Consider the following 26282-nt stretch of genomic DNA (forward strand, 5'->3'; position numbering starts at 1 on the left):
GTGCGTATGAAACTGCGATTGCAGTGTATTCTTTAAACGAAATAGTTTCTATTGCAAACCGTGATACCAGAAAATATTTACAATTGTAAAAATGTATTTAGTGGGGTATAATTATATTTAAATTATTTTACATTGAAACATTGATATGGCTCCACTGGTTGCCATAAAAGCACTCTCAGAAATATAATTTGGTATGACATCAGTTATTTAAATCACGATTTAAACCAGGTGATGGTTTAAAAATATCAGTGATTTAAATTGTCTCTCATACTTCAATGTATTTAAGAAAATATACATAAGTAGGTTCTCTAGCAATGCCATTAAATTTTAAGTACTAACAAATTTTAGCAAATATTAATTTAAAATTTAGTTGACATTACGGTAGCACGTAAATTATTAATAAAATTGTCATCAAATGTTTAAAAGTCAATCAAAAACTTCATAAAACAATAAACAACACCTCAGAGATCAGATTGACTTCTTACGAGTGTGAAATTTCTTAATCTTTTAACTCTTTATCAACTCAGGTATTCAATTTAAAATTTAATCCGCCACGTTTCGAAATTTACGAAAATTTTACTGATATTTGCGTATGGAAATACTATTTTAGAATACAAGGTTAACCTAATGTCCGATACCATTGTGTATGTAATATTATTATTACGACAGACTCAAAATCGGTCCGCCCACTAAACGAATATTTTTTGAGTGGCTGGAGTCAAGGTGAATTCTTTCTCTAAATAATTGCGTCCAATAAGAAGTCGTTGTATGGAGAACGCACTCTGTCTAGACCGCTCGCAATAGCCTCATATTCGTTTTACGCGTCGAGTAAGCGGTCTACCTACGTCAATTTACGTACAGGAGTACGAGTTTGTGCTTACGCGACCAAACTACGATACATAAATATTGCGGTAGAAATATAGTTCTTGACTATTGCCTTTAACCCATAAAAAGGCCTATCTTTCGATAGGTTATTTAACCCCCCCCCCCCCTCGCACTGACTTAATCATCCAATTATCTGAAAACTCACACACCAATTAATTTCTTATCTGATGTGACTTAAGTTGAAGTCCCGAAGGTCATTAAAAATAACAGCGGGTTGTAAATTTCTAGAAAATTTTACAATACTTTAATGCTCTATGAAATTTTTAGTATTGAAACGCCAACTTCAAGCTTACGTTAAAAACAGCTCAATGAAAGCTACTTTAGAAAGCATGAACTTAATTCATTTTCTGAACTTTTTCAAGGTCACGTTATTCTCCACCTCCCCTACCCTGAAATTGATTGAACACCAAGAATCTATTAATGCAACCGAGAAAGCATTAGATATACACGCATTCTGTGTTAAAATCTCTAGTAGCTTTCGCTCGGCATACTGAATATATTAACATTCCTGTTATCTCTCAATTTCGGAGCCGCGAAAGAAATATTTTGGGGCGCGGCTCAACGATGCGAAAAGCACGCGGTTCTGTCAGAAGTGTATTCAAATGTATCTTATTTATAGGAGAGGTACCTAGAGCCTAGGGCCGAGCGTTGCCAGTTCCTGAAACTCAAATTATCGCATCAGAGATAAAAGAAAAATCGATTTCAGAAAAACATTATCGTCTAAAAACTTGTTAAATAAAAATATTTAATATCATTTAAAGTTCGACCGATTGAAAACTTAAAGGCCGAGACCAGAGATTCCATTTTCTCGTGCGCGAATTTAGACCCCCACAAAATTGAGTGACAGCGTCGACAGCTTGACCGACGGCTTGGACGGTTTTTGAATAGAATATATACAATGAGCATCAAAAAAAGAGGTAAGCTACAATACATGGAATTGTCCAGGCGGTCACTCAAGCTGTCAGAGCTGTCAATCAGTTGTCACTAGGTCCAAAAATTAAGTACAGGATAAGAGGGGTGGAAATTCGCTCTGGTCTCGGTCTTTAAGTTTAAAAGTAACAGTTTTAACTGGTTTTCAGCGAATTTAAAAAATTATCGTACATTATCGTACGCGCAAGCTGAATTATCGAAAAATGTGTACGCCATTGAAAATATCGTACGTCCTAAAAATTACCTAGAAATTATCGACGTGTACGATAATTATTGTACGTCTGGCAACGCTGCTAGCGCCGCCGCCGCCGATATTTTCTCAGGCGTTGAATAGCTTCCGCCAAGTCAGCTACTTTTCAGTGCGCCGCTGCCGCCGATCAATTTTGATTCCGCCGCCGAAACTTTTGTGAGATTTTCTACATAACTTTAATTTTTTCTTTCAAAAACATTTTTGAAAATTGTCAAAAGGGCCGAAACTATTCAACGCCGCCGATAATTTTTTTTTTAATCTGTGCTCAGCGCCGCCGCCGAGTGATTTTCGACAAACGCCGCCGCTGACCCCAATCAAATCGGCGCTGTGCTCTAGTGGTACCCCTCGATGTCATAAAAGTGAAACAATATGTACTTTCGAAAAATCCAAAATACGGTTCAAAATTTTCAATAATTACGCTGTAATTAAATCGTTATCAATATAATCAATTTCTCTATAAAAGCAATTTCCAAAGAAACGGTTGGAACTTTCGAAGACGCGTGTTTCGAGCTAAGAACATAAGAAATAAAATTGGATTCATACGATATATTATATACTTTCTAAACAGTTAATAATTCAGGTTAAAATAAACATAAATCTTTGGTAATTTGTTCCCATACTGTCATTCAAGTTATATGAATATGCAGATTAGGGTACATATACCTGAAACACAATCTGAGGAGAGTGTGGAACATTATGATAATTTGACCGTGCATTACTGGAGAAATGGTGTCGTGAAGTTTGAAGTAACTCGAGCGATTCAATTGACTGGTCTCGTTGATGATGAGAGACTTTCACCATTGATAAATGAAGAAAAGACTAAGGCAGGGTGGGGGGAGGGGGGTGTAGAGAAACGAGCCTCGGGGGCAGACGAGATCGAACCCACCTGCGCCAGGGGCCGGCCCACCTTGAACCCGTGAACCAAAAAGAACATACATTCTCCAAAATGTTTTTACTTCTGCGCGGTATCGAATTGATTTACTTCATTCCTACGGAACCGGCAAGGTTATACCTAGTTTTAAGTTATCCTTGGGAAATTACTAACTTGGTGGGTCTATATTATCATGGATTCAAATACACTAACTTCTAAGAAAGTTCATCTACAATCCCATAAGTGTATAATATTGTTACATATGCAAAAGTCTTACTAAGAGCTATTCGCGAGACAGACTGCATTACTGGCTTAGTCGCAGTTTTGCGTCCGCTCGCTCGCTAGGGGGCTGATTTTCTTCTTGTGATGACGTCACTCCATTCCTAGCTCTCAGTAAAATATTCCCCAAATTGACAAACTTATGGAACAATATTATAGACCTATGACAATACTAATACGTAAAAAAAATTAATTAATTTGAATAATTTCAATGAAATATTCTTAATGTTGAAATGTTACGGATATGAAACTATATTCATATTATTTTATTATATTATTTTTATTATATTTTCACTTCATGATTTGTATTTAAAATAATTCACTGAAAATATTTATAGCTTACCATATCAGTATTTAAAATTAGATAAACTGAGATCTATAAATCTTGAAATATTTCGTCACATTTCGTGAAAAATAAACACGCGTTATTTTGATCGAAAAGATCAGAAAACATTTCGTAATATAACCAAAATTGTGGCCAGGTGGTCAGTAATTATTAATTGGGAAAAACACGAATTATTATTCAATCCAAAAGCTGGGGCCGCGTTGCTACAAATTCAATGATAATAAATCGTATACGGCGCTTAACTGAAGGGGTAGTTTTATAACGGGAACACGCGCGGCGTAATGGAAGTGCGGGGCTAAAGTACTAACCAATGATATTGTCACAATCCGAAATAGCTAGACGCATCACGGCGCAGCTATTTAAACGCGTTATCGAGAGAGAGAGAAAAGTTCTAGCTCTAGCTAAAACTTTTGCTTATGAAACAATACTGAAGGCCGTGACCCATTTCTAGATGCCCAACATCGCGAAGCGGGTCGCTTGATAATCGCGTTTGTGGCTACGTGGACCGCGCGTTGTTTCGGCTCGTCATTTCGTAAGAAAACCAGAAACATTACACCTCGAATCTAGGTAGGCTTACATCCTGCAAATTGTCATTTTTATTTGACATTCGCGAAAAGGGGGCTTGGTTTGACTATTCTACTCTCTATTTGAAGAATTGTTCCGTAGGTGATCGCAGCGCCCCTATTAAATGATCGGGCGAAGTATTTCGCGTCGTTGCCCGGAACCTTGCCAGCCAGGCAGCCAGCGCCGCCGCGACGGCAGCGCCCCTCGGTGACACTTTCCATTTTTAAAAACCGCCAGATACTCGAAGAGGAAAACTGCTTATAACCGGTAGTGCGCCATGGCCAAAACGTAACGTCCGTAGCCCGCTGACGTCACATCCGCCAGGAGGCCTTTGCGTTCGGCGTGTCTCTCTGTGGCAACGAGAGTATTCGGATTCCTGCTCGTCGCCGAATGTTCCTTTATCGGCGCGTCTCTGGCAGCCGGGCGCACGCGTCGCGCGGTAGACATTCATCGTAGGCGAGCGAATGGCGGCGAACGTTGCTCGCTCAGTCGCTTTCTCGTTGAGCGGACCAGCGCTCGTCTTTTCCCCGAAGCTTAGTACAACGGCCTCGCCGGCTTTTGTCGTCTGCTGTTGGGATCATTTTAGGACCGGCTATTTTCGCGAATCCGCGGCTAGTTTTGTGCCAATGGAGGATTAGTGCTCTGTGTCGGATACTTTTGTGTTATTTATTATTGTTTCGCCGCTCGAAGGATTAAATTTACGGATCACCAGAAGCTTCCCTTAAAAGATGACTTCCGTGGCGTACGCGTCCGTTAGCCTACAATCTGGGTATGAATATTTCTTTCTTAAATATCCCGAAATACGCAATTATTCAATTATAACATCGAACCATTTATTGCTCAAAATAATGTAACAAATTAAATGATAATTATCGGTTTCGGCTTTTACCAAGTCTTAACTTAAACATGAAAATGATATGTATATAATTTTTGGGAGCTTTAGTGTAAACATTTTTACTACAAAGCTAAAGAAATATGAATATTTAAAACTATTCGTTTGCCAAATGAGCGTATTTCTCTTTCAACGTAGTTATTTTAATTTGTTTATGCAATTTTTAACGAGGATATTGCTCCAAATCACGTAATATCCCGAAATATAGATTATCAATTTATCATTTCACTGAAACCCGATAAATCACCACAAAACTCTAAAGCAGTGCTTAAACCAGTTTTAAATAAAAAAAATCCGCGAAGAAATCATGATTTCGTAAAATCTCGAAATCTTGGGTCCAGTAAATTTTTTCAAGATTCAAATTCCCGTACATGATTTTGGAAAATCTTTTTAGATCCTTTTTTTTTCGTGATTCAAATCGAACTTACCTTCGTAAACGTACCGTACTGGAGAACTTGCATGGTCTAGCTAGAGTTTAAAATTAAATATTTAAAACTCCCGCCAAAAGAGACGTCTGCCGCCGTCTAGCGAGCATTAATATTTCTAGAATAGTCAATTATAGATATTTTTTCATTTCAATTTAATTTAATTCATATTAAAGCTTTATTTCACTGATATTGGCATGTTATTAAAAATACGCAAATATTTTTGTAAATTTTTCAAATCCCTTATATAACACTTAAACAATTTTGCATAGCAATAATAAAAACCAATTTAATAATTTTAATAATTATTAGGTAGCCAGTTGTTGTTAAGACTTTTTAAATTTAACCGATTCTAATGTAATATTTCTATCACTTTCTCAGTGTTTTTTAATTTTAACTAATTCACTAAATGGCCAATATGGTTAGAAATAACATTTGGACACAGACACGGAAATCAGTGGTACCAATAAAGTTTTGGGAAGACCCAAATAATAAATCGAAATTAATGGCCCGTAAGATTTCACCCAGAGAAATACAGGAAATTAGCTATCGGGAACTGTAGAGTTATAAATACAAGAGTAAATTTATACGAATATAATAATAACGTAGAAATATAATTTCCCTTAAAACTCTTCGTTATTTGCAATATTATAATTTCTTTTTGTAATTTTATCACTATCCAAACTTGACCACGTGACGGCCTTATCAGTGAGCATTGCGATTGAGCCGACTCTCTTATTCGTTGAACGGGTACGCGAAGAGGCGTCGAAAAATATCACAGAAAACATCAGGAAACGAGGTTTTTTATATATACGGTTAATTATAGGTAAAATAGTCGTGTAATACCATTACAAATTTCCTTTTTTTGTGAAATTTTCTAAAATAAGCTTATAAACTTAAAATGTAAGACGTAACGCGAATCTAAAGATCATATTTGTAAGTTATGAACTATACAGAACAGCTGTATAATTTGACATCGAAATGGACATTATGAAATAAAAAATTCTTTCATTCGATTTACAATATTTAGATTCTTCTATTATTAGGAATCCGATTTTAAACGAAATAAATGCGCCAAAATAAATTATCATGACATTGCAGGTTGAAGTTGTTGTTTTATCCATTTTAGGCCTTTCATATTTATAAATAATTATTTGCAAATGTGATTTTAAAGCTCGCAACATTTTCCATAATTCCTTTTTTCGTTTATCGTAGTGACAACTGCTTCAGCGACTCCAACATGGGAATGGGATGGCAAGGCCCGCACTCGGCGCAAGGGCCGCCGGGTCACCCGGGAGGTCACGGGCCGCCGCCTCACGCCGCCCAACAGCAGTTGTCCGTGGTGACCACCGTCTGGGGCGTCACGACCAGCACGCAAAGCGGGCCCCTGGCGCACAACTCCTTCAGCGGGAACACCAGCACGACGATGGCCCAGACGCCGTACTCGCAGTCGCAGCAGGGCTACCCGCTGGGAGGGCCGCCGGGGGGGCCCAACAAGCCCTATCCGCAGCAGAACATTCCTGGCAGACAGCAGCCAGCCACAGCCTACAATGGGTAAGAGCCGCGCCAAACCCCTCGACTCCCGAAAACCTTCCCCCACCCCCTCTGACGCTCCCAACCGACCCCCCCCCCCTTTACGCCACCTTTACGTCCGTACATTTATTTCTCATCCTTCGTTTGCCATACTAAATATTCGCCGTGACAGTCATTGACATTTTTTTGACCATACATTTTCGTCTATTTTGATTCACCATCCTCCCCTTTTGAGCCACCACGCTTGATCCCCCCCTCTCAGATTCGTACTAAGAGTCCCCCCCCCCTGGTATTGTCGTATCCCACGCGCCCGATACCCTATACACTATGGGTCCGTAATACGTATAAACTTTATTGGTTTTCTCACCCCCCTGATCTCGCTTTCGTCCCCCCCTGAACCCGGTACCGTGTGAATAGTTCGTGGGGCTTCTCTCTCTCTACTCCGCGCCGCTACATCCCTTTCCGACCCCCTTTCAATTTCGGGTGCCCCCCTCTCGCTTGATCAATGAATCGCGACCCCCGGTCCACGCTACGTCCTTTGGTGGCACCTCCACTCGTGAATGAGTATAGGCTAGCCTCTCCTTTGTCGCGCTCTCCGTGACCCCCCCCCCCGGAGCCAGCGTATTTCTGTTGAGGCAGCCGAAAATGCAATGAATAATTTGTAGTGCCAATAGTGGTATTTCTTTCCTCTCTTATATTTTGGACGTGAAGACATTTTTTCCTGATCTCACGGAACCAGATTTTGGTTTTGGGAAATATTATAAAGTCAAAATAAAGACCCGTTCTAAGCGAATGATTTTTAGATGATAGTCTAGATAACAGACGCGCGCAAAAAATAACTCATATTCTTATTTATTCCGGTTTTATGCATGACGTGAAACTATACGGGAAATATAACCCCACGTCGCAATCCAGGGTTCGTACACGACCTGGAATACCTGGAAAAGTCAGGGAATTTGAAATGTTTCCCGAAGGTCAGGGAATTTAGAAATGTTCCAGAAAAGTAAGGGCATTTCAAAATGACCCCAAAAACCAATCTGACAAATACATTTTTGAAAGATTTATGAAATATACATAATTAACGTTTTTCAAGATTTTACCTCCAAACATTAATTGATTCTACAAAATTGGTCAGGGAAATTTGGCAATTTGGTCAGGGAAAACCTGGAAATGTCAGGGAATTTAATTCCGGAAATTTTGATTGTGGTATTTATCCTTAAATATTATTATTCAGATTAATGTACGTAAATTATAACGTGCAAAATACCCTATACAATCGCTTAACTTTAAGTTCTTAAAGTATCCAATTTAATTTGAATTCGGCTTTAAATTTGCGTATACAACTTATTAGAATAGTAAATATTTTTCTGAATAATATAATGGCGTAAATATAATTCTACAATCCTGCCCAACGCCCGCCCTTTAGGCCTCACTTATGATAATTCCTAATGGTAGCTATGAATTCCCGGTAATCACAGGCTTTTTAACATATTCTACTTTACGACTTCCACACGGGAGGTAAAATGTAGCCGGCCTGAACGCGTGTCTACATGAATTCGATGTTTCCAGAATCCATTTACTTTTTGCGCGTGTACCTTTCGAGGTTAATACAATAATCTGGCAGTGGAAGTTTTTAAAATGCATACTCGTTTTTTTTTTTTCGTATAAAATTAATCGAAAAATCAAACAATAAAATAGGAATTTTGGTATTTGCCATCATAATCTGTTTATACTTTTAAATTTTTTATAGTTTATTTTTGTTATTTTCGGTTTTGATTTAGTTATTTGATAAAGAGCTTCGGGTAGATTACTGTAGGTGGTCCTTATTTCGTTTATTTCTTAAATGTTGCAGTCTTACCTTCTAAATTTGTTCCAATGTTTGAAAACATAATTCATAAGAAATTTGTGGTAAATTGAACAAAAATTAGAGGTAGCTCAATGAGCTTGAAAATTCTCCATTAGAAAATAGGGTGATTTCTTATTTTGATCCATATTTCTTGAGTTGGTTACGGATTACGGCTACTCTATCTCAAAATGTCATTAGATTATCTGGATTCTAACTGCTTTGTGTACTATTACTGAAAATGACAGGTCTATTGGATCCATTGCCACGCGTAAACAAAGTAGTTTGAAACCAAATAAATTGCTTATATATTACACTACTTGGAATATTTCAGTTTTACAATTGTTAGATAAGTAGCCATAACCCGTAACTAACTCGGAAAATATTAAAAATTAACGTTTGTTCGATTGCTAAATAAAGGGAATTTCGAAACTGCTTTGTTTACGTATGATAATTACTTGCCACTTTCGGTAATAGGACGTTGGGCAGTTGGAAACCAGATAATTAAGGCATATTAAAAAACACAGGGTGGTTGATTTTTAGATAGAGTAAGCATAATCCGTAATTAACTCGAAACATATGGATACAAATAAAAAATTTGGAGGGTAAGATTGCAACAGTTAATGAATAAACAAAATAAGGACCACCCTAATTTAAAAGCTGCTGGTAAGTATTTTTTACTACGGAGTATTTATATTTTTTGTCAAACTTGTTACCTTTAAATTATATTAAAAAAAATTATGGTTTTAACCATGGATTTTAATTTGTAGTTAAAACATGCCTCGCTGGCTCTTGCGAACCCTGATTTCATAAACAGAAAACTTATTGCCAATAAATTAAAACTTAATCAATACTTTGACTTTTATTTGTTAACAAGAAACACGCTAATTACTGAACTTTTACGATTTGTTTATTGTAATTTTTTAATTTCATAAGTTTAAAATAGCCACAAATAACAAATTTAATTGAATTAATTATTTTGTTTTTAATTTTTTACTAGAACTGTAGCTAATAAAGGCATATTTGACAAGTTCAATTTAGTTAACCACCAAAATCAAACTTGCTTTTTAAAAATAAGATTGTAATGAATTTCTTAATGACATCGTTATATTAATGATATATATTGAGATAGAAGTAACGGTACAGTACTTGCTTAAGAAATACACATTTTGTAATCCTAAATTGTTAAGAACTCAAGATAGTTTCAAGAACAAAACTGAATTCAAATTGATTTTTATTAGGTTTAGATTATGAAATTCGTTGAAGATTACGACATTTTTTTAAACCGAATTTAGTGAATGGAAGCCTACATGGTTTTCAGAGCTATATTCAAAACGATTTCTCTATTACGTCATTAACATTATTAGAATAAAGCTGCCCCCGCGTTTTGAGAGGATTAAGAAATAATTCAACCGGTAGCACTGTTTTCTAGAGAAACTCAGTACGGGGATAGTTTGATTTTTAGAATTTATTAAATGTAAGTCATTTAAGTACTTCAATTCTTGAAATTGACAACAAGTTTAAGTAAAGCATTTTGCCACAAACCAGTAAAGCATTTTTCCACAATCGAGTAAAGCATTTTGCCACAATCCAGTAAAGCATTTTTCCACAATCCAGTAAAGCATTTGGTCCCAAACAAGTAAAGCATTTTTCCACAATCGAGTAAAGCATTTGGTCCAAAACCAGTAAAGCATTTTTCCACAATCGAGTAAAGCATTTTGCCACAATCCAATAAAGCATTAGGTCCCAAACCAGTAAAGCATTTTTCCACAATCCAGTAAAGCATTTTTCCACAATCCAGTAAAGCATTTTGCCAGAATCCAGTAAAGCATTTGGTCCCAAACGAGTCAAGCAATTGGCCCAAACCAGTAAAGCATTTGGTCCCAAACGAGTAAAGCAATTGGTCCCAAACCAGTAAAGCATTTTTCCACAATCGAATAAAGCATTTGGTCCCAAACCAGTAAAGCATTTTTCCACAATCGAGTAAAGCATTTGGTCCCAAACCAGTAAAGCATTTGGTCCCAAACCAGTAAAGCATTTTTCCACAATCGAGTAAAGCATTTTGCCACAATCCAATAAAGCATTAGGTCCCAAACCAGTAAAGCATTTTTCCACAATCCAGTAAAGCATTTTGCCAGAATCTAGTAAAACATTTGGTCCCAAACGAGTCACGCAATTGGCCCAAACCAGTAAAGCATTTGGTCCCAAACCAGTAAAGCATTTGGCCATAAACTACTAGAGCATTTGGTAACAAACTATTAGAGCATTTGGTCACAAAATAATAGAGCATTTAATCCCAAACTAATAGAGCATTTGATCCCAAACTAATAGAGCATTTTGTCACAACGTAACGCCAAAAAAAGAGTAAAGCATTTGTGTTAAAAACTAGTAAACAATATAATCTAACAGTTTTACCGTAGAAAAATGTATTAAATTGACATTTCGTTATAAATAACGTAAGTGCGCAGTCGAGTCAAAATAAGGTGGATTTGAAATGGAAATTTAATAGATTCCGTATGACCCATTCATTAGTAGGAAGTTTTACACGTTTATGGAACCATTAACACCAACTTGTTTAATAATAATACGAATAATAATAAAAAGAAGTGTAATATTTGGCGAGCGACATTCTCTCGGGTCTATATTTAAACCCGCAGCGCGAAACAGGCGCTTAGGCTAAATAAGGAAAATAAATTCTTCCGAAAATAAAAATGCCCTAATATTCAGACTGTACTACTCGCTTTTTTCCGTGTCTTTGGCAAAACGCTCCAACTTGTAGCGAGAGCTCATCTTTTCCGAGCCCCTCTCTCTTTTGGCGCTTCGCGTTTGCTTTTTTGGGCCGATAGATATTTGGGGAGAGTAAGCCAAGAAAAATTACACCCTATTTTTAGATATTCTCCAAAGACAGTTCGTCGTCGTTAGTTATTTTATTTTTTCGTCGGTAATTCCGAGATACTGCGCTCAAAATTAAAAAAATATAGCTCAGTCTGTTAGAGTATCGGTGTGTATTAATGGCTCATGTTTCAATCGACTGTACAACGGTGGGAATGTTAAAAAAAAAGTGGTGAAGGAGGTGGGGAGAAACGAGTCATTGGCCCACCAACGCGTTCATTTGGCAGCGGCTCGAAATCGGGGGGAGGGGGAGACTTTTCCACCATAAATGTTTTCGCATTGTAACACGAAATCGGGTTGAGTTTTCCCAACGCGTTTTATCTTGAGAGATTCCGCCGCAGTTGAGGCGCCGATTTAAGTAATTCGGACATTATGTTCGGTTTATTTTGATTCTACCATTCTGGTTTGAATTTAGCCATTGCCGGTAGAGTTCCGTATTTCAGGAAACCATACATCAGTAATTATTGCTTGCTAAAATTCAAAATAGCCTTAATCGCAGATGGTTTTATATTTATATAATTTTCATTGGTTTTTACGTGTATATATTGAGCAGTAACGTAAATTAATATCAAATATATAAATATATTATATAAATAATATATAAAACATAATAAATACATTGTAATTTACTTCTTATTCATATATTGAGCATTAACATATATAATTATAAATTATATAATAATATTTTATTATTAATTTTAATATTAATATATTGAGCATTAACATATAATTATAAATTATATAATAATTTTTATTATTTTTTTTAATATTTATATTAATATATTGATCATTAACATATTAACAAATGTTATTTATTATTTATTATTATTAATTTTAATATTAATATTTTGAGCATTAACATATATAATTATATTTTTTAATATTAATATATTATATTATTGTTAATTAAGTAATTAATAAATGCTTTAAATTACGCGCCTAAGCTACAATTATCGAAACAGAATCGAAAATATAATCCTATCTCAATGTTAGTATTTAATACTTTCGATAGTTTAACTTGCGAAAAAATATCTCGACGGCCAATATCAAAATAAACTTTTATCTGTTGCATTGAATGGAGGGTTTTTGAACTTTCACTACAGACGTCAGAGTGTTTTACCAATTGGAAACTAAAGTTTTGACTACAAAAACAATCCATTAGTATCAAATTCTGACAATCTAGCGTAAATAGTACAATTTTCTTGTAATTTATTTTAAAACATAAAAATAATTGTAGAACGTTTTATTATTTTATTTTAATAGTTATTGATTATTTGAAATTTAGTTTATTAAAATAAATAATATCTAAAATACCAAATCATTTGTCGTTTGTAAAACCGACACGATGAGTACGATGGGATGTATCCGTACCACGTGACCGCGTACATTCTATAGTTACGTATTCAATTTTTAAGGTTTTGCCAGAAACCTTGGATTTAAAAAACTTCAAGGTTAAATGCACGCTTCGAGATGTTCTAAGGCTAGGGCAAAGCTTCTACGTTCTTAAAAACATCTTATTTATATTAAGTAATACCAGAAGTTTATAATATATCTTTTACGAGAGAAGTATCCATTTAGACAAGTTACTAAAAGTTTACTAAGAAATCTTCTTTCAAACCAAAATTAACGCTAATCTATTCCTAGCTGTATATTTTCCCGAAACTTATTTTTAAAAATCAACCGGCGAATAAAACTAGCGGGATAGCTAAATGGATACTTATCTCGTCGAGAGACATTTTATTTACTTCGAGTAATACTTTTGTATTGTTTTCCGATAAGAAAGTTTTATCGAAGGCTGACGTTCATGCGACGACCTTGCGCGAGGAATGTCTCGGGGAATTGAGGTATTATTGCCCGTTAAGATATAAAAATATTAGCGTCTCATTCATTTAGACAGCTTCTCAAACAAAAGATAATCACACTGTTCAAACCCCTCCATTGTTTAAACGGAGAAACTAACAACTGCGGGGATGAGTTTGGCGTCGAAAATAACAATGCTTTCATTTTAATACATTTTTCGGTTTTATTATTTATATTAGTGGCGAGGTATTTGATGCCGAAATACGTCGAGGCGCTCGGCTTTCGTTTGTCCGTGACTGCGATGTCATCCAAGAGGTTAAATTTGATACCCGCGGTATGCCTAAATACTTTTTACGGATTTGCCCATATATATTACGGGAAACATTCTTATTCGACCTTCATTCGCGAAGGTTTTATTTTTTCATAAAAACCCCTGTAATGTTGCGATTAAATTTCATAATTTTGATTTTACTTATTAAGTTAACTTAAATTAAATATATTAATTTAATATTGTAAATTGAATTGGTCGTGAATGCATTTTTAATTTTTTCCTTTATTTGAGCTAACTTAGATTTTATTGAGACGTTCGTTACACCAGAAGTTAATAATGTATGTCTTTTTATAGAAGTATCCACGATAGGCCATTATAATGAAAGTTGTACTTTCGTCGTCTCGAGGCATTCGTATTTCCCGCAAAACCGCGATTATGTAAAAATTAAACACTGTCAGAATAAGTATTTATTAATAGAAGATATATTTTTTCAATGTAATTGTTTCAGTAACTCAATTGACAGCTTAAGCTTGTAGGACTGTAGACGTAGCTTTATTGTGTACAATCTAATCTCCTCCTACACGTTTTGAAGAGATTATTATTCTATTAGTTTATTATATAGATGCATTATTAATTGAAATATTTTGAAAAATCAACGAGAACCTTTTTCAAGCGAATAATACGAGCAGTATAGAGAAACGGAAAAATTTACCCTAATAACAAGTTAGCGTATATGGTAACCAAATAACATCGAACATTTTGTGCCCTAGAGAGAGTGTCTCAACGGTTCCTCTAAATTGGTTTCTTAAAATCAAAAAAGTACGGCTCCTAGACAACATTCGTTATTTTTAAAAGCTTAAAAAGGTGAATCATTTAATTTGTAAATTTTCTTCCAAAACCAAATGCATTTAGAGACAGTAGTGCTGGAACTTTAAAATTTCAATGACTTTAAAATTACACGAATATGAAGACTAGCATCGCCATGAATTGACGAGTTTCTTACGATATTTGCGCCATTTATCGCCACAAAAGATAACTATTTTAAACTACTTTTTTTTGCCTCGAAAATCCGTAATAAGCGAGGCTAGGAAGGAAATCGAAATATTAAATTTAAATATCTTTCGTGACGAATGTTGGGAATATCTTATTTGAAACTCGCTTGTCTGTATCTTATTTGGTTCTTAAAGAATTAAATTAGAAAATTCGTTAAAAAATCTTACGTATCATTTCAGTATTTCGCGCGTGTTTAAAAATGTGTCGAAATTGTTCCGAACCAAATAGGAAATGACTTTGAGGAACTATGAAGAATCAAATTTGGATTTTGAGAATAATTTTCATGGCAATCTCTCTTTAAATTCTTTCAGTAACGTGAAAAATACAACGGCAGGTAGAAGAAAACAAAGAGTAAAAAACAGGTGATACGTCCATGCTATGAAAAATTAAATTTTTCGAAACTAAAACTTGACTAAATTGGGAAAGTTTCCCATGAACATCATTCGCTACTTTCAGCGATATCTTTTGCATGACTCTTTGAGAAAAAATAGCGTTAAACGAATCGGTTTAACTCGGCTGTACGCTTTAGTTGAGAAAGACCCGTCTGTTTTGTATTTTCAGTTACGGATCTGGCTCGATCGCGACCGGGATGGGAGCTACTGGTCACGCTAACGCCGGGGACTTCCAAACACCGAACTCCGCTTTGAGTACGGCGGCGCTCGTGGCGGCCGCCACCGCAACCGCCACCGCCACCGCCAGCGTCGTCGCCCTGCAAGAGAGGCAGAACCAGGAAGCGGCCATGTCTGGCCAATACGGACAAGTAGGTGGCCCTTCTTTGCCTTCGTTAAATGAAATGTATTCTTGACGTTCGTTTCTCTCTCGCGCAGATGCAAGGTATGCAAAACCAACAATTCCAGGCTGGGTACGGCCCTCCCGGAATGGGACCCCAAAGGATGCCCACGGGGCCCGGAATGAACTCTTCCATGGGTGGTCACATGGGTAATCATATGGGAAATCCCATGGTAAACATGGGATCCGGCATGTCGAACTCGATGATGAGCAATAGTCCGTCTGGAGTGAATCAAATGGGTCCTATGAATCCGGCGTCTATGGGTATGAGTGGAGCTATGGGCAAGAATCCTATTCAGAGTATGCAAGGAATGGCTGGTCCAATTCAGCATCAGGGGAACGGAATGTATCCGGCGGGATCGCAAACGCAAGGGAGGAGCAGATCGGCGCCTTATCCTAGCCCACACTACATGAAAAGGCAGCCGCAGTACAACCCTGTGACGCAACAGTACGTCTCTTCGATGCAACCGTATGGGCCAGGCGCGCAGCACGCCTACAACCCGGCGCAGTATCCCAACAGTCAGTCGGCGCAGTTCACTAAACAACAGGCTCAGCAACCCTATTCGGCCGGGGTTCAGCAGCAACCCATGCCTCCTACCGCTTCCTACCCACCGCAACAGCAGCCCATGAGACCGTCTATGAGGCCACAAACCGCGTCAGCGCCACCTTATGGCGGTCAACCGCCTCCCGCTCCTCAATATTATCAACAAAACCAAATAAATGGCGGCCCACCTCAAACCCAGTACGATCCTCAGTACGGAGCCACTCAATATGGACAACCAAATATGCAGGTAATGCCCTTTTCAATTTATTTACATCTCTATTCTATTACGTACAGTTGTAAAATATGTCAATTTTTGTTTCAGCGAAATATGAACTACCAACCGTCCCCCATACCCGGAAATCCTACACCACCACTAACTCCTGCCTCTGGCGTGCCACCTTATTTATCGCCTAATCCAGATTTAAAGCCTTCCTTTCCCGATTTAAAACCACCACTTCAACCTCAAAGTAAGTAAAAATGTAGTACTTCAAACACGCTATCGTTTGTACTAAACTTCGTTATCTTTTCTAGAAGACGACGAGTTGAGGTTGACCTTTCCCGTTCGAGATGGCATCATCCTAGCGCCTTTCCGACTAGAGCACAACTTGGCGGTTAGCAATCACGTCTTCCATCTGAAACAGTCTGTGCATCAGACGTTAATGTGGCGAACAGACCTCGAACTTCAACTAAAGTGTTTTCACCACGAAGATCGACAAATGAACACTAATTGGCCAGCTTCGGTGCAAGTGTCGGTGAACGCCACTCCTCTGACCATCGACCGGGGAGAAAACAAAACTTCTCACAAACCTCTCTACTTAAAAGAAGTTTGTCAACCTGGTAGAAATACTATACAAATCACAGTCACGGCGTGTTGCTGCGTAAGTAACAGTTCAAGAGGGAGACGTATGAGGAGCCAAACCAGAGCAAAATAAATATAATCAATAACATAGAATGGAAAGCACTTTTATAGAATGGAAAGCACTTTTATAGAGTATCAGGCACTTTTATAGAGTATCAGGCACTTTTATAGAGTATCAGGCACTTTTATAGAGTATCAGGCACTTTTATAGAGTATCAAGCACTTTTATAGAGTATCAAGCACTTTTATAGAGTATCAAGCACTTTTATAGAGTATCAAGCACTTTTATAGAGTATCAAGCACTTTTAAAGAGTATCAAGCACTTTTAAAGAGTATCAAGCACTTTTAAAGAGTATCAAGCACTTTTAAAGAGTATCAAGCACTTTTAAAGAGTATCAAGCACTTTTAAAGAGTATCAAGCACTTTTAAAGAGTATCAAGCACTTTTATTAAATAGGAAGCTCTTTTATAGAATACCAAGCACTTTTATTAAATAGGAAGCTCTTTTATAGAATACCAAGCACTTATAGAATATAAAGCACTTATAGAATATAAAGCATGTTTATATAATATAAAGCACAATTATAGAATAGGTTAGAAAAAAAAATGTTGTATGAAAAGTTTCCTATAGTATAATAATAATGAACACTTTTATTGAACAGAAACGAAAAATTTTATATAATAGAAAACAAAACTTTTATAAAAAAAACATTAATAAGAACGAAAACTTTTATATAATAGGTACGAAAACTTTTATATAATAGGTACGAAAACTTTCTAACTTCATCTTTTGCTCACTCGCTCGAGACTTTGACTCACTCACGAGCACTCTCTCTCACTCACTGTTACTATTATACGAAAGCTTTCATATTATTAAAGAAAGTTTTCATTCATATTATTAAAGAAAGTTTTCGTTCATATTGTTAAAAGTTTTCGTTCATATTGTATATATGTTTTCGTTCATATTTTATAAATGTTTTCGTTTCTATTCCATAAATGTTTTCGTTTCTTTTCCATAAATGTTTTCGTTTCTATTCCATAAAAGTTTTCTGTTCTATAAAAGTGCTTTCTATTTTATAAAAGTGCATTTTATTCTATAAAAGTGCTTTCTATCCTATGTTATAGATTATATTTAGTTTTTTCTGGTTTGGCGCCTCATTATATACTCGAAATTTCCAAACAATAATGAATGTCATGCAAATGGGCGTGGTTTATAGCCGAGATTTCCGCTCGCACCGTGTTACATTAAAATATATTATACGAATTGTGGCTTCGACTATTTTTTGAGCAACGGCTAAATTTGAAAATACGCGCACCATCTTACATTCAACTAATTTTAACCCCCCCAAATGCACTCAAAGCACGGTGCCTGTGGAGCCTTAGACATTCTTAATATCTACGTATATTATTTCACGCTACAAATACTTAAGTCACGATATGATAATTTTTACTTAAATGTCTGTATTTTTCCCTCGCAGTCTCATTTGTTCCTCCTCCAACTTGTTCATCGGCCAACAGTGCGATCCGTTCTTCAGGGTCTGCTTAGGAAAAGGCTTCTTCCAGCGGAACATTGCATAGCCAAGATTAAACGAAATTTCACGAGTGTCGCTGCATCAGCGGGATCTGGCCTTAATGGCAGTGGCGGAAACAGTAATTCGGGAGTGGGCAGCGGTGGTAATAGTGGCAGCGGCTGCGAGGACGGTGTAGAACAGACAGCCTTCAAGGTTATTCTCAAATGTCCTATCACGTTTAAAAGAATTACACTGCCCGCTCGAGGCCAAGAATGCAAACACGCCCAGGTAATACCTCCTAGAAATCTATTAGCCCATTCAGTTTACATAGAGCCAAGTAGCGGTCAACCTGAGAAGTTCAGAAACTGCTGGATTTCGTCTGCTAAGCAAGACTCATCGTGATTTAGTAGACTATAAATCCAGCAGTTTATGAACTACTCACGTTGGCCGATTCACTTCTCTTTTGTAAACCGAAAAGGCCAATTGAAAGTTATACTCAGTATTTAATTGCTATTTTGGTACTTTTGTAGTGTTTCGATTTGGAATCGTATTTACAACTGAATTGCGAAAGAGGATCTTGGCGATGTCCTGTTTGCAAGTAAGTCATTTTTCTAAACTAAATTTGGTGATCAAGTGTCTGAAATTAACTAATTTGGTTAAACTCTCGCAGTAAACCTGCTCTGCTGGAAGGACTAGAAGTGGATCAATATATGTGGGGTATTTTAACTAACCTAAGCAATTCTGATGTGGAAGAAGTTACTATCGATGCAACAGCAAGCTGGAAACCAGTACCTATCAAAACTATAAAGGAAGAACATGACAGTTCCGGTATTTTACTTGGAAATGAATTTGACACGTGTAATTTTTCTAAATGCGTTTTGTTCTTGATTTTAGACGCTTGCAATCCTCATAAACGCTTCAAAGCGATGTCACCTGGAAGTATGACCATGCCAACAACTAGCACATGGGAGATGGGTCAGGGTCTCTCTCCTTATTCTTCATCCATGCCATTACCCGAAATGCAGTGTAATTTTTTTAATGATTTTTTTTAAGAGCAGTGAAGACCTTAATATTATTTTAGTTATATTTTTGTAAAAACATTAAATACTACGTTTATTATTAATTTCTCTAACAATAATAGTTATTTTTATAAATTAAAAAGAATACATGTAGAAGTATAAAATGTTTCCCATAAAATTCGACGTTGCTTGTGACACGAGTTTGTAGAATTGCTAAAGCTAGGCTTTGACATAGACGGCAACATTTTTTCCATAAGCTCCTCCCATTCCATATTTATTAGTGATTAATACTTTATTTAGTGTAATAACGTGAATATTTTATTCCTTAGCACTTTCTAATGGGCCGTCATCCATGACAAATGGCGTGAATAGTGGAAGCGGTGGAAGTTACGGCACAGGTTCGACGTCAGGGTTTGAATTTCAGTCGCAAGCATCTGATTTTAGCAGTCCCTTGTCTCATTTGAATGAAAGCGTAGCGTCTCTAGATCCTTTGGCGGCTATGGAAAAATCATTAAATCATCACGAACAGGTACTTCGCTTAAATTCCAACGAACGAACGTATTCCGTTGCTATAGAAACATTTCTTTAACGAACGTTTAGCAAATGACCTCAAACAGTTTACACGATCACAATAATTCATCCCTCCGTCACGGCGCGAGTACGACTCCAACCTCCGGGAGTAGCCAATCCCAATCATCAACTGTCGGTCATCAGCCTGCCACACCCGGGACATCATCATCCAGTCAAAGTAGCCTCATGCAACACGGTGGCCCTCACACCCCGCACACGCCACACACTCCTCACACGCCTGGAACCTCGGGAGGCCCTCCCAGCGTACCCCCGCCTTCCGCCGGTCAATCAACTATGAACGAAAGTAGTAACAGTAGCAGCAACGGCAATGGCGCCGGAAATACGCCAACGCACATAGGAAGCGGAAATCAACCTCCTTCGGCGGGAAGCAGCACAGACTCGTCGATGTCTCACGCTCCTGACCTCAGCGATCTAAATTTTGATCCAGCCGCCGTTATAGAGGGCGAAGGACAAGGCCAAGAACAACTAAATGTAAGATTTTCTCATGTCCTGTTTAAATATAGAAATCTGAATCTATTCCGATGCTTGGTAATATTTGATCAGTTTAGGGAAAAAATTTATTGGTCACTTTAGTTTTTGTCACCTGATGAATAATATTCCTAAAGGGCCAAGTCATTGAGCGACTTTTAATGCGTAGGAGGGTGGTGGTCATGTCACGGGAGCCAACAGCTTCTTACACTAACCTCAACAAGTTTCGATGGCAAGGGAAAAGCCCTTTAGCCATTGGGGAGATAATTTGCAAACCCAACTCTGTGGAAATGTAGCCGACAAAATTTTCCATTATCGGGAGTTATTAGAAACTTGAATCCCAATAGCCATCAAGTGTCCTAATGACAGTAGCCTCCCTAGGCGTTTTCGCTTAGGTAGGCCAAGTTAGAAAACTGTCTCCCTTATTTTTATTTTGGTAGGGTTTTTAGCAAAATATGTTTATTCATATTCAAAATTTTAATTTCCATCCTCCCTGTAGTAATTTTCGGTATAATTTTAAGGAATTTAAAAGTTAACTTTCAAAGGTTTTCGCTTAATTGAATTTTTTGGAGTACCTTGGTAAGAATTTTAGATCCGACTGAAAATTTCAGTGTAGGCTATAGTATACCTTGGCATCACCACTGCCTAACGTGGCTGGTTCAATTTACAAAGACCTAATATCTTATATCAGGACTATAGTATTTGAAATTACAAAAGGAAACTCGTGTCATCTGATAAGAGAATTTTGGTCCCTTTCAGCTTCTACCCGAGAGCGTGGTTGATCCCATGGAACTGCTTTCCTACTTGGACACCCCCGAACTGGGAACCACGTCATCGACAAGCGCTACAACTGCCAGTACGACAAGTACTACCGCGGGAAGCGGGGTCAGTGGCGGAGTAACGACGTCCTCGTCTTCGGCAAACGACGACTTGCTGGCGTTATTCGAGTCCTAATTAATAGTTCCACGCGAGGAAAGACTGAAGACAAAACGCGTCACGTGTACAAAAGATGGTCGCGCGCCGAGAATGGATCTCTTCCTCGAGTCGCGGCTGTTCGCGGGAAAAGATCAAACGTTTTTTACTAAGATGGACAACGACAGTTTCAACGAAGTATCAAATGCGCAATTTCTTTTCCTGGATTCCAAGGAAGAATGTGTCGAGTGAATCGCGATAAACCCTCGATTTTCATCCGTTTCTGACATTTATTACAGTATTTGGCATTACTAAACACCGCGTTAAGTTCCAATAAACCGAAAAAAAAAACAATTTTTAAATAAAAAATGGATGTTTTAAGAGAGAATTTATCAAGAGCCCACTTGTCAAAACGTTTTTAATCGTGATTTTAACATGAACATTTAACATCGTCAAAATAAGATATAGTGAACATCAGTTTTTACGGTGTGAGATAAACGCGGATTCTTAAAATATTTACAATATATAAATGAAAGACACGTTTTTTGAAAGGAAATTTAAGAAAACCACTTTACCTCAACAATGTTTCCTAGCAGACTTATTTTTAAAAAAAAGAAATAATTTAACCCGTTTTGTCTAATAAAAACCCCGAAACCCTTTCTAGTTATGAATTGAAAGAGACGAGAAATTAGAAGAAATATTACGTTCAATCGGAACACGCCGTTCGGACAATTAAGGACACCCGTCACGCGAAACTTGATCAGTTTTGGTTTCGGTTTAAAGAAAACCGTCTCGTTATACTAATCGGGAAACCCTTTTTATGCAAATCGACTTTTCCCGTCTTGTAAATCGCGCCATTGTTGTACAGCATTGTGAGGAAGAGACACTCGAATAAAAACATACTTCATTATTTTTCGATACCCACGCAAATTTTCCAGATTATAAAACACGATCGTATATTAAATATAAATAAAAATATTTATTATTTCGGTATAACGAATAACATCAAAGTCGCTTATGAAAACGAAACTAAGAAAAAATTAAAATATGCAAAGTTAGCGAAAGCGAACCAAATTTACTGTACAGATTCTATTTATTGTATAAATACTAAAACGGATATAGTTCGAGTATTATTTTCTGGAAATTTTGGTCCGCAGTTCTGAACTAGAGAATTATTTTCAACTGTTTTATTAGAATTAGGAACAAATTGAACCGAATTTTATTTATTTAAACGTACTATCAATTACGTAGTAAAGTGAATTCCGATGAGAGCGGTACTATTCCTTCCAGCAATCATTTTAAAAGCGAATGAACTCGCGGGCATCAGTCGTTTTTGTTACCCGCCGTTCGATCTCCGAACGTTCGAAACCCTTCAAGTCCGGTAAACGCCCTCGCGCTAAAATTGTTTAAAATATATTTCGGGAAAATGAAGAAAAAGCCAAAGAACTGACTACATTTATCGGCGCGTACGGAACTAACTCGTTGTTAAGATAACCTTGTTGTCTAAATGTAATTTATGTTTATGTAGAAGCTCCGTGTACAGTCGGTCAAAGAAAGAATATTAAAAACAAAAGAAGTATTTTTAAAATTTTTTTTCGCTGCCGAAGATGGTAGGTTTCGCGGCGAAAAATTGTTGAAACGTTTCGCGAAAGAACTATTGGCGGAAATTCATCATAAAATAAATGAAAGTAATTCTGTTTCCCCTTTCTCTCGCAAATGGCACTGGCTGTCGTTGTTCGCTATACTTATAAAGAAAAAAACATTTATTGAAATCATGATTAAGTATCAGAGTAAAAAATAAGGTTATCCAGCAAAAAACTATGTAAATATTGTAGTTATAATAATACGTGCTTGTTGTCAAAAAATGTGTTAATTTTTTTTTCTCGTCGGCTCAGTATTCTCCTAAAAAATGTCTCTTAATCTCGAGTCCTTTGTTTTAGTTACATTTCGAGTTCTCTCACGTAGTTTTCGCAGACGTTGAAGATTTAAAATCGCACTTGTCATTTACCACGAGATCAAATCAGCGAACATTGAACAAATGTGATTCCTATCATCTATAACAATCCTATTTCCTACGCTCTGTTGACTACGCTAAACAAAATATAGATAGCTTCATTCAAATTCTTGTTCTTTCATATTTTAAACGGCGCTTGACTTTTTAATCCATACCCGCGCATGGACTCATTTTGTACAAAAAAAAATACTAATACGAAACTTGGCTAATTTTTGTTTCGTTCAACTATTTGAAGAGAAAAGGTGAAATACAAAGCCGTGATATTTACGCAGCAAATCGAGCAATGCCGCACACAAAACACATTTTGCCCCTGACAATTTCCTAAAAAAACCCTTCACAACTACCATAGTCTACCATATGATTTTATGGTAATGTCGTATTACTAGTGTAGATAATGCATATTTATACAATAAAATTTATACTGTAATATACGGAACCATGGTACATTTTATTCGAAATTGCAAGTTTTTAACTACTACGTTCATTTGACCTAAAGTGAAGGTCGATAACAGTATCCTACAACTAAAAGGTTCTATGAACAGTTAGTTGCCTACATTGTTGGTTTTTTTTGCAAATAATAACGAATTACTAACAAATTATCCTCTGAACGGGTGCGTACGACGTTTGCAATTGGTTAAGGAACTTGGTAAAGGAAAATCCTTATTTTTTTGGTATAACGTATGGTCGTTCTAGGGTTTGACCCAAAACATCTGCAAGAGAAAAAATTTATTATCCTCCGATGCTTGATTCCATTAAGTTAGCCCTCCCCCCTATAGTTATATTCGAAAGCAAGTAAAAGAGAGTTAGCCCCCCCCCCTTTCAATTATTTATACAAAGTACTCCTTATTGAATGTGGCGTCAATTCAAAGCAATGCGACACCATAAACTTCGAATGCGATAGCATCGTTTACGAGATAATTAATTAAATGGTAGCCTCCCATGTTGGAATTAAGATATCTAGTCACCGCTATTCGAATGCGACTTCAATTCGACGGTCTTACTTGTTACAGCCTTGTTAACGAGATAATCGATCGAACCAGATCGGGAACCATCTAAGTGGGGCTAGGTTAACTATAGCACCCCTCCACTTTCAATAATCCATACGGAAACACCCCTAATCCAATGCGACACCAAAAATTTCGAATGTGACCGCTTAGTTAACGAGATTATTATGAAAGTGTTCTAGGATCGTAAATCACGCCATCTTAAAGTTCACGAGTTGAAAAAATAATTACGAGAAAATCAAGAGTATTAATATAAATTTTATTTAGAGTTAAAAATGGAAAATAAAGAGTTACATATGAAAAATCAATTTTAAGATGAGAGTTTAATATTCAATTTTTTTTACATTGCATAATACAAAATATGAAGACATATATTTGCCTGAGCAACCCTCCTTTTTGTTCATCGTACATTTGGCTGAAATCCTATACACACGTAATGGCCAACAGAGCCCGGATCATCATTTAGGCTGCATCATTGGGACGCAATATGAATCACGTTCGGAATTTTGTCTAAAATAAGTAAAATTTTTCTCGCAATCCAGCTGCTTTGTGAAATCGGTTAGTTCAATAAACAAATATTATTATATTATATATTTCCCTCGATATAGATCCCACCACAATCTACACAACTGACTAATTATGTTACTTCTTGGAAATATCGGTTGATTAAATTCTCTAGGCTGGGAATATTAGTTGCTGGACACTCGATTGAGGGTATAGGTATTTATATCTTGATTAATTGCTGTGGGCACTGTGGATTGTCACACATTTTAGATTATCCCTATATGCGTGCGCGATATTAATTTCTTAATGAAGGAAAACATGTTAACGTTACTGCCACTATCGATTAATTGTTTTGCACTATTCGAATCGCCATACGCGATGCTCAACGACTGCTTAACACTTTTGAAAACGCATGAATTTGTCAACGAATAGCTTAGTTTTTTAATTTTAACAGCCCAGAGATGGGTGAAAATTGCTATTCCCTAAAAGCCCTATTGGAATTGTTCCTTTATTTTCCGAAAAACCAATTCTGGAGAGCTCAGGCATCTTAAATAAATATGATTGGCGGGATCTTTTTATGGGTTATTTCTCTTTAAGTCAGCATGGTTTTCTTTGGGGGCAAAATAGCTTCCCTGTGCTGAGCAAAGAAAGCCAGAGCGGCGCTGACTAAAACCCTCTTCGTCATTTTCAAATGGAATGGAGCACTCGTCTATGAAGCAAATTTATAATGAAATTAGAGTTTTTAAAAATTTAAACGACGTGTGACCTTAATGTACCTTGCATGCCAAGCAGGTATGTGTACTTTCAAAATCCCCTCTTTTACAGATTGGACAGTTTTTTCCTCTGGGGTGGACCTGACTCTACTATAAGGGTCTGACCCGCCTCTCTAGCGTGGGGTTGACCATCCTCCCCAGAGGGGGGGGGGGAGGTTTGACTAGTTCCTCTAGCTGGGGGTTTACCAGTCACTTCATAATAAAATAACGACATTTCACATATACAAATATTCTACCTGCAGTTTTAGATTGAAGTGCAGAATAAACGTTTGCACAATTTTCACAGGCATGATACGTTTGACTAGAATAATTAATTCCAAAACCGCCAGTACCTATATTTTTCTATTATAATAGAAACTTTTTAATATTATAGGAATATTAATAATTATTAATAAATACTTCTCTTACATCGCAAAAAATACACATAATTTGTTGTACCGGCTTTGATTTTCCGATAGTCG

General features: G+C 36.8%; 1 protein-coding gene across 4 annotated transcripts in view; it reads left to right on the forward strand.

Moving 5' to 3' along the window:
* The window catches only part of tna (Zinc finger MIZ domain-containing protein tonalli), a 262606-nt gene extending 238665 nt beyond the window's left edge, over positions 1-23941 (forward strand). For 2 of the 4 annotated variants that reach the window (XM_090176869.1, XM_090176870.1), the window contains 13 exons: positions 6658-6996; positions 15146-15196; positions 15396-15594; positions 15662-16414; positions 16490-16634; positions 16699-17045; positions 18504-18824; positions 19067-19134; positions 19207-19364; positions 19431-19562; positions 19885-20084; positions 20156-20617; positions 21374-23941. In XM_090176869.1, the coding sequence (XP_090032995.1) occupies positions 6658-6996; positions 15146-15196; positions 15396-15594; positions 15662-16414; positions 16490-16634; positions 16699-17045; positions 18504-18824; positions 19067-19134; positions 19207-19364; positions 19431-19562; positions 19885-20084; positions 20156-20617; positions 21374-21568 (3370 nt within the window). In that variant the 3' untranslated portion in view covers positions 21569-23941. Of the gene's footprint in view, positions 1-4455; positions 4895-6657; positions 6997-15145; positions 15197-15395; positions 15595-15661; positions 16415-16489; positions 16635-16698; positions 17046-18503; positions 18825-19066; positions 19135-19206; positions 19365-19430; positions 19563-19884; positions 20085-20155; positions 20618-21373 lie in introns of those variants that run through there. The other 2 variants (XM_090176872.1, XM_090176871.1) reach the window with 2 other exon arrangements.
* Positions 23942-26282: the final 2341 nt, after the last annotated feature.

Source organism: Leiobunum rupestre, chromosome 6 (assembly GCF_980474605.1).
Source record: "Leiobunum rupestre chromosome 6, qqLeiRupe1.1.hap1, whole genome shotgun sequence".
NCBI lineage: Eukaryota > Metazoa > Arthropoda > Arachnida > Opiliones > Sclerosomatidae > Leiobunum > Leiobunum rupestre.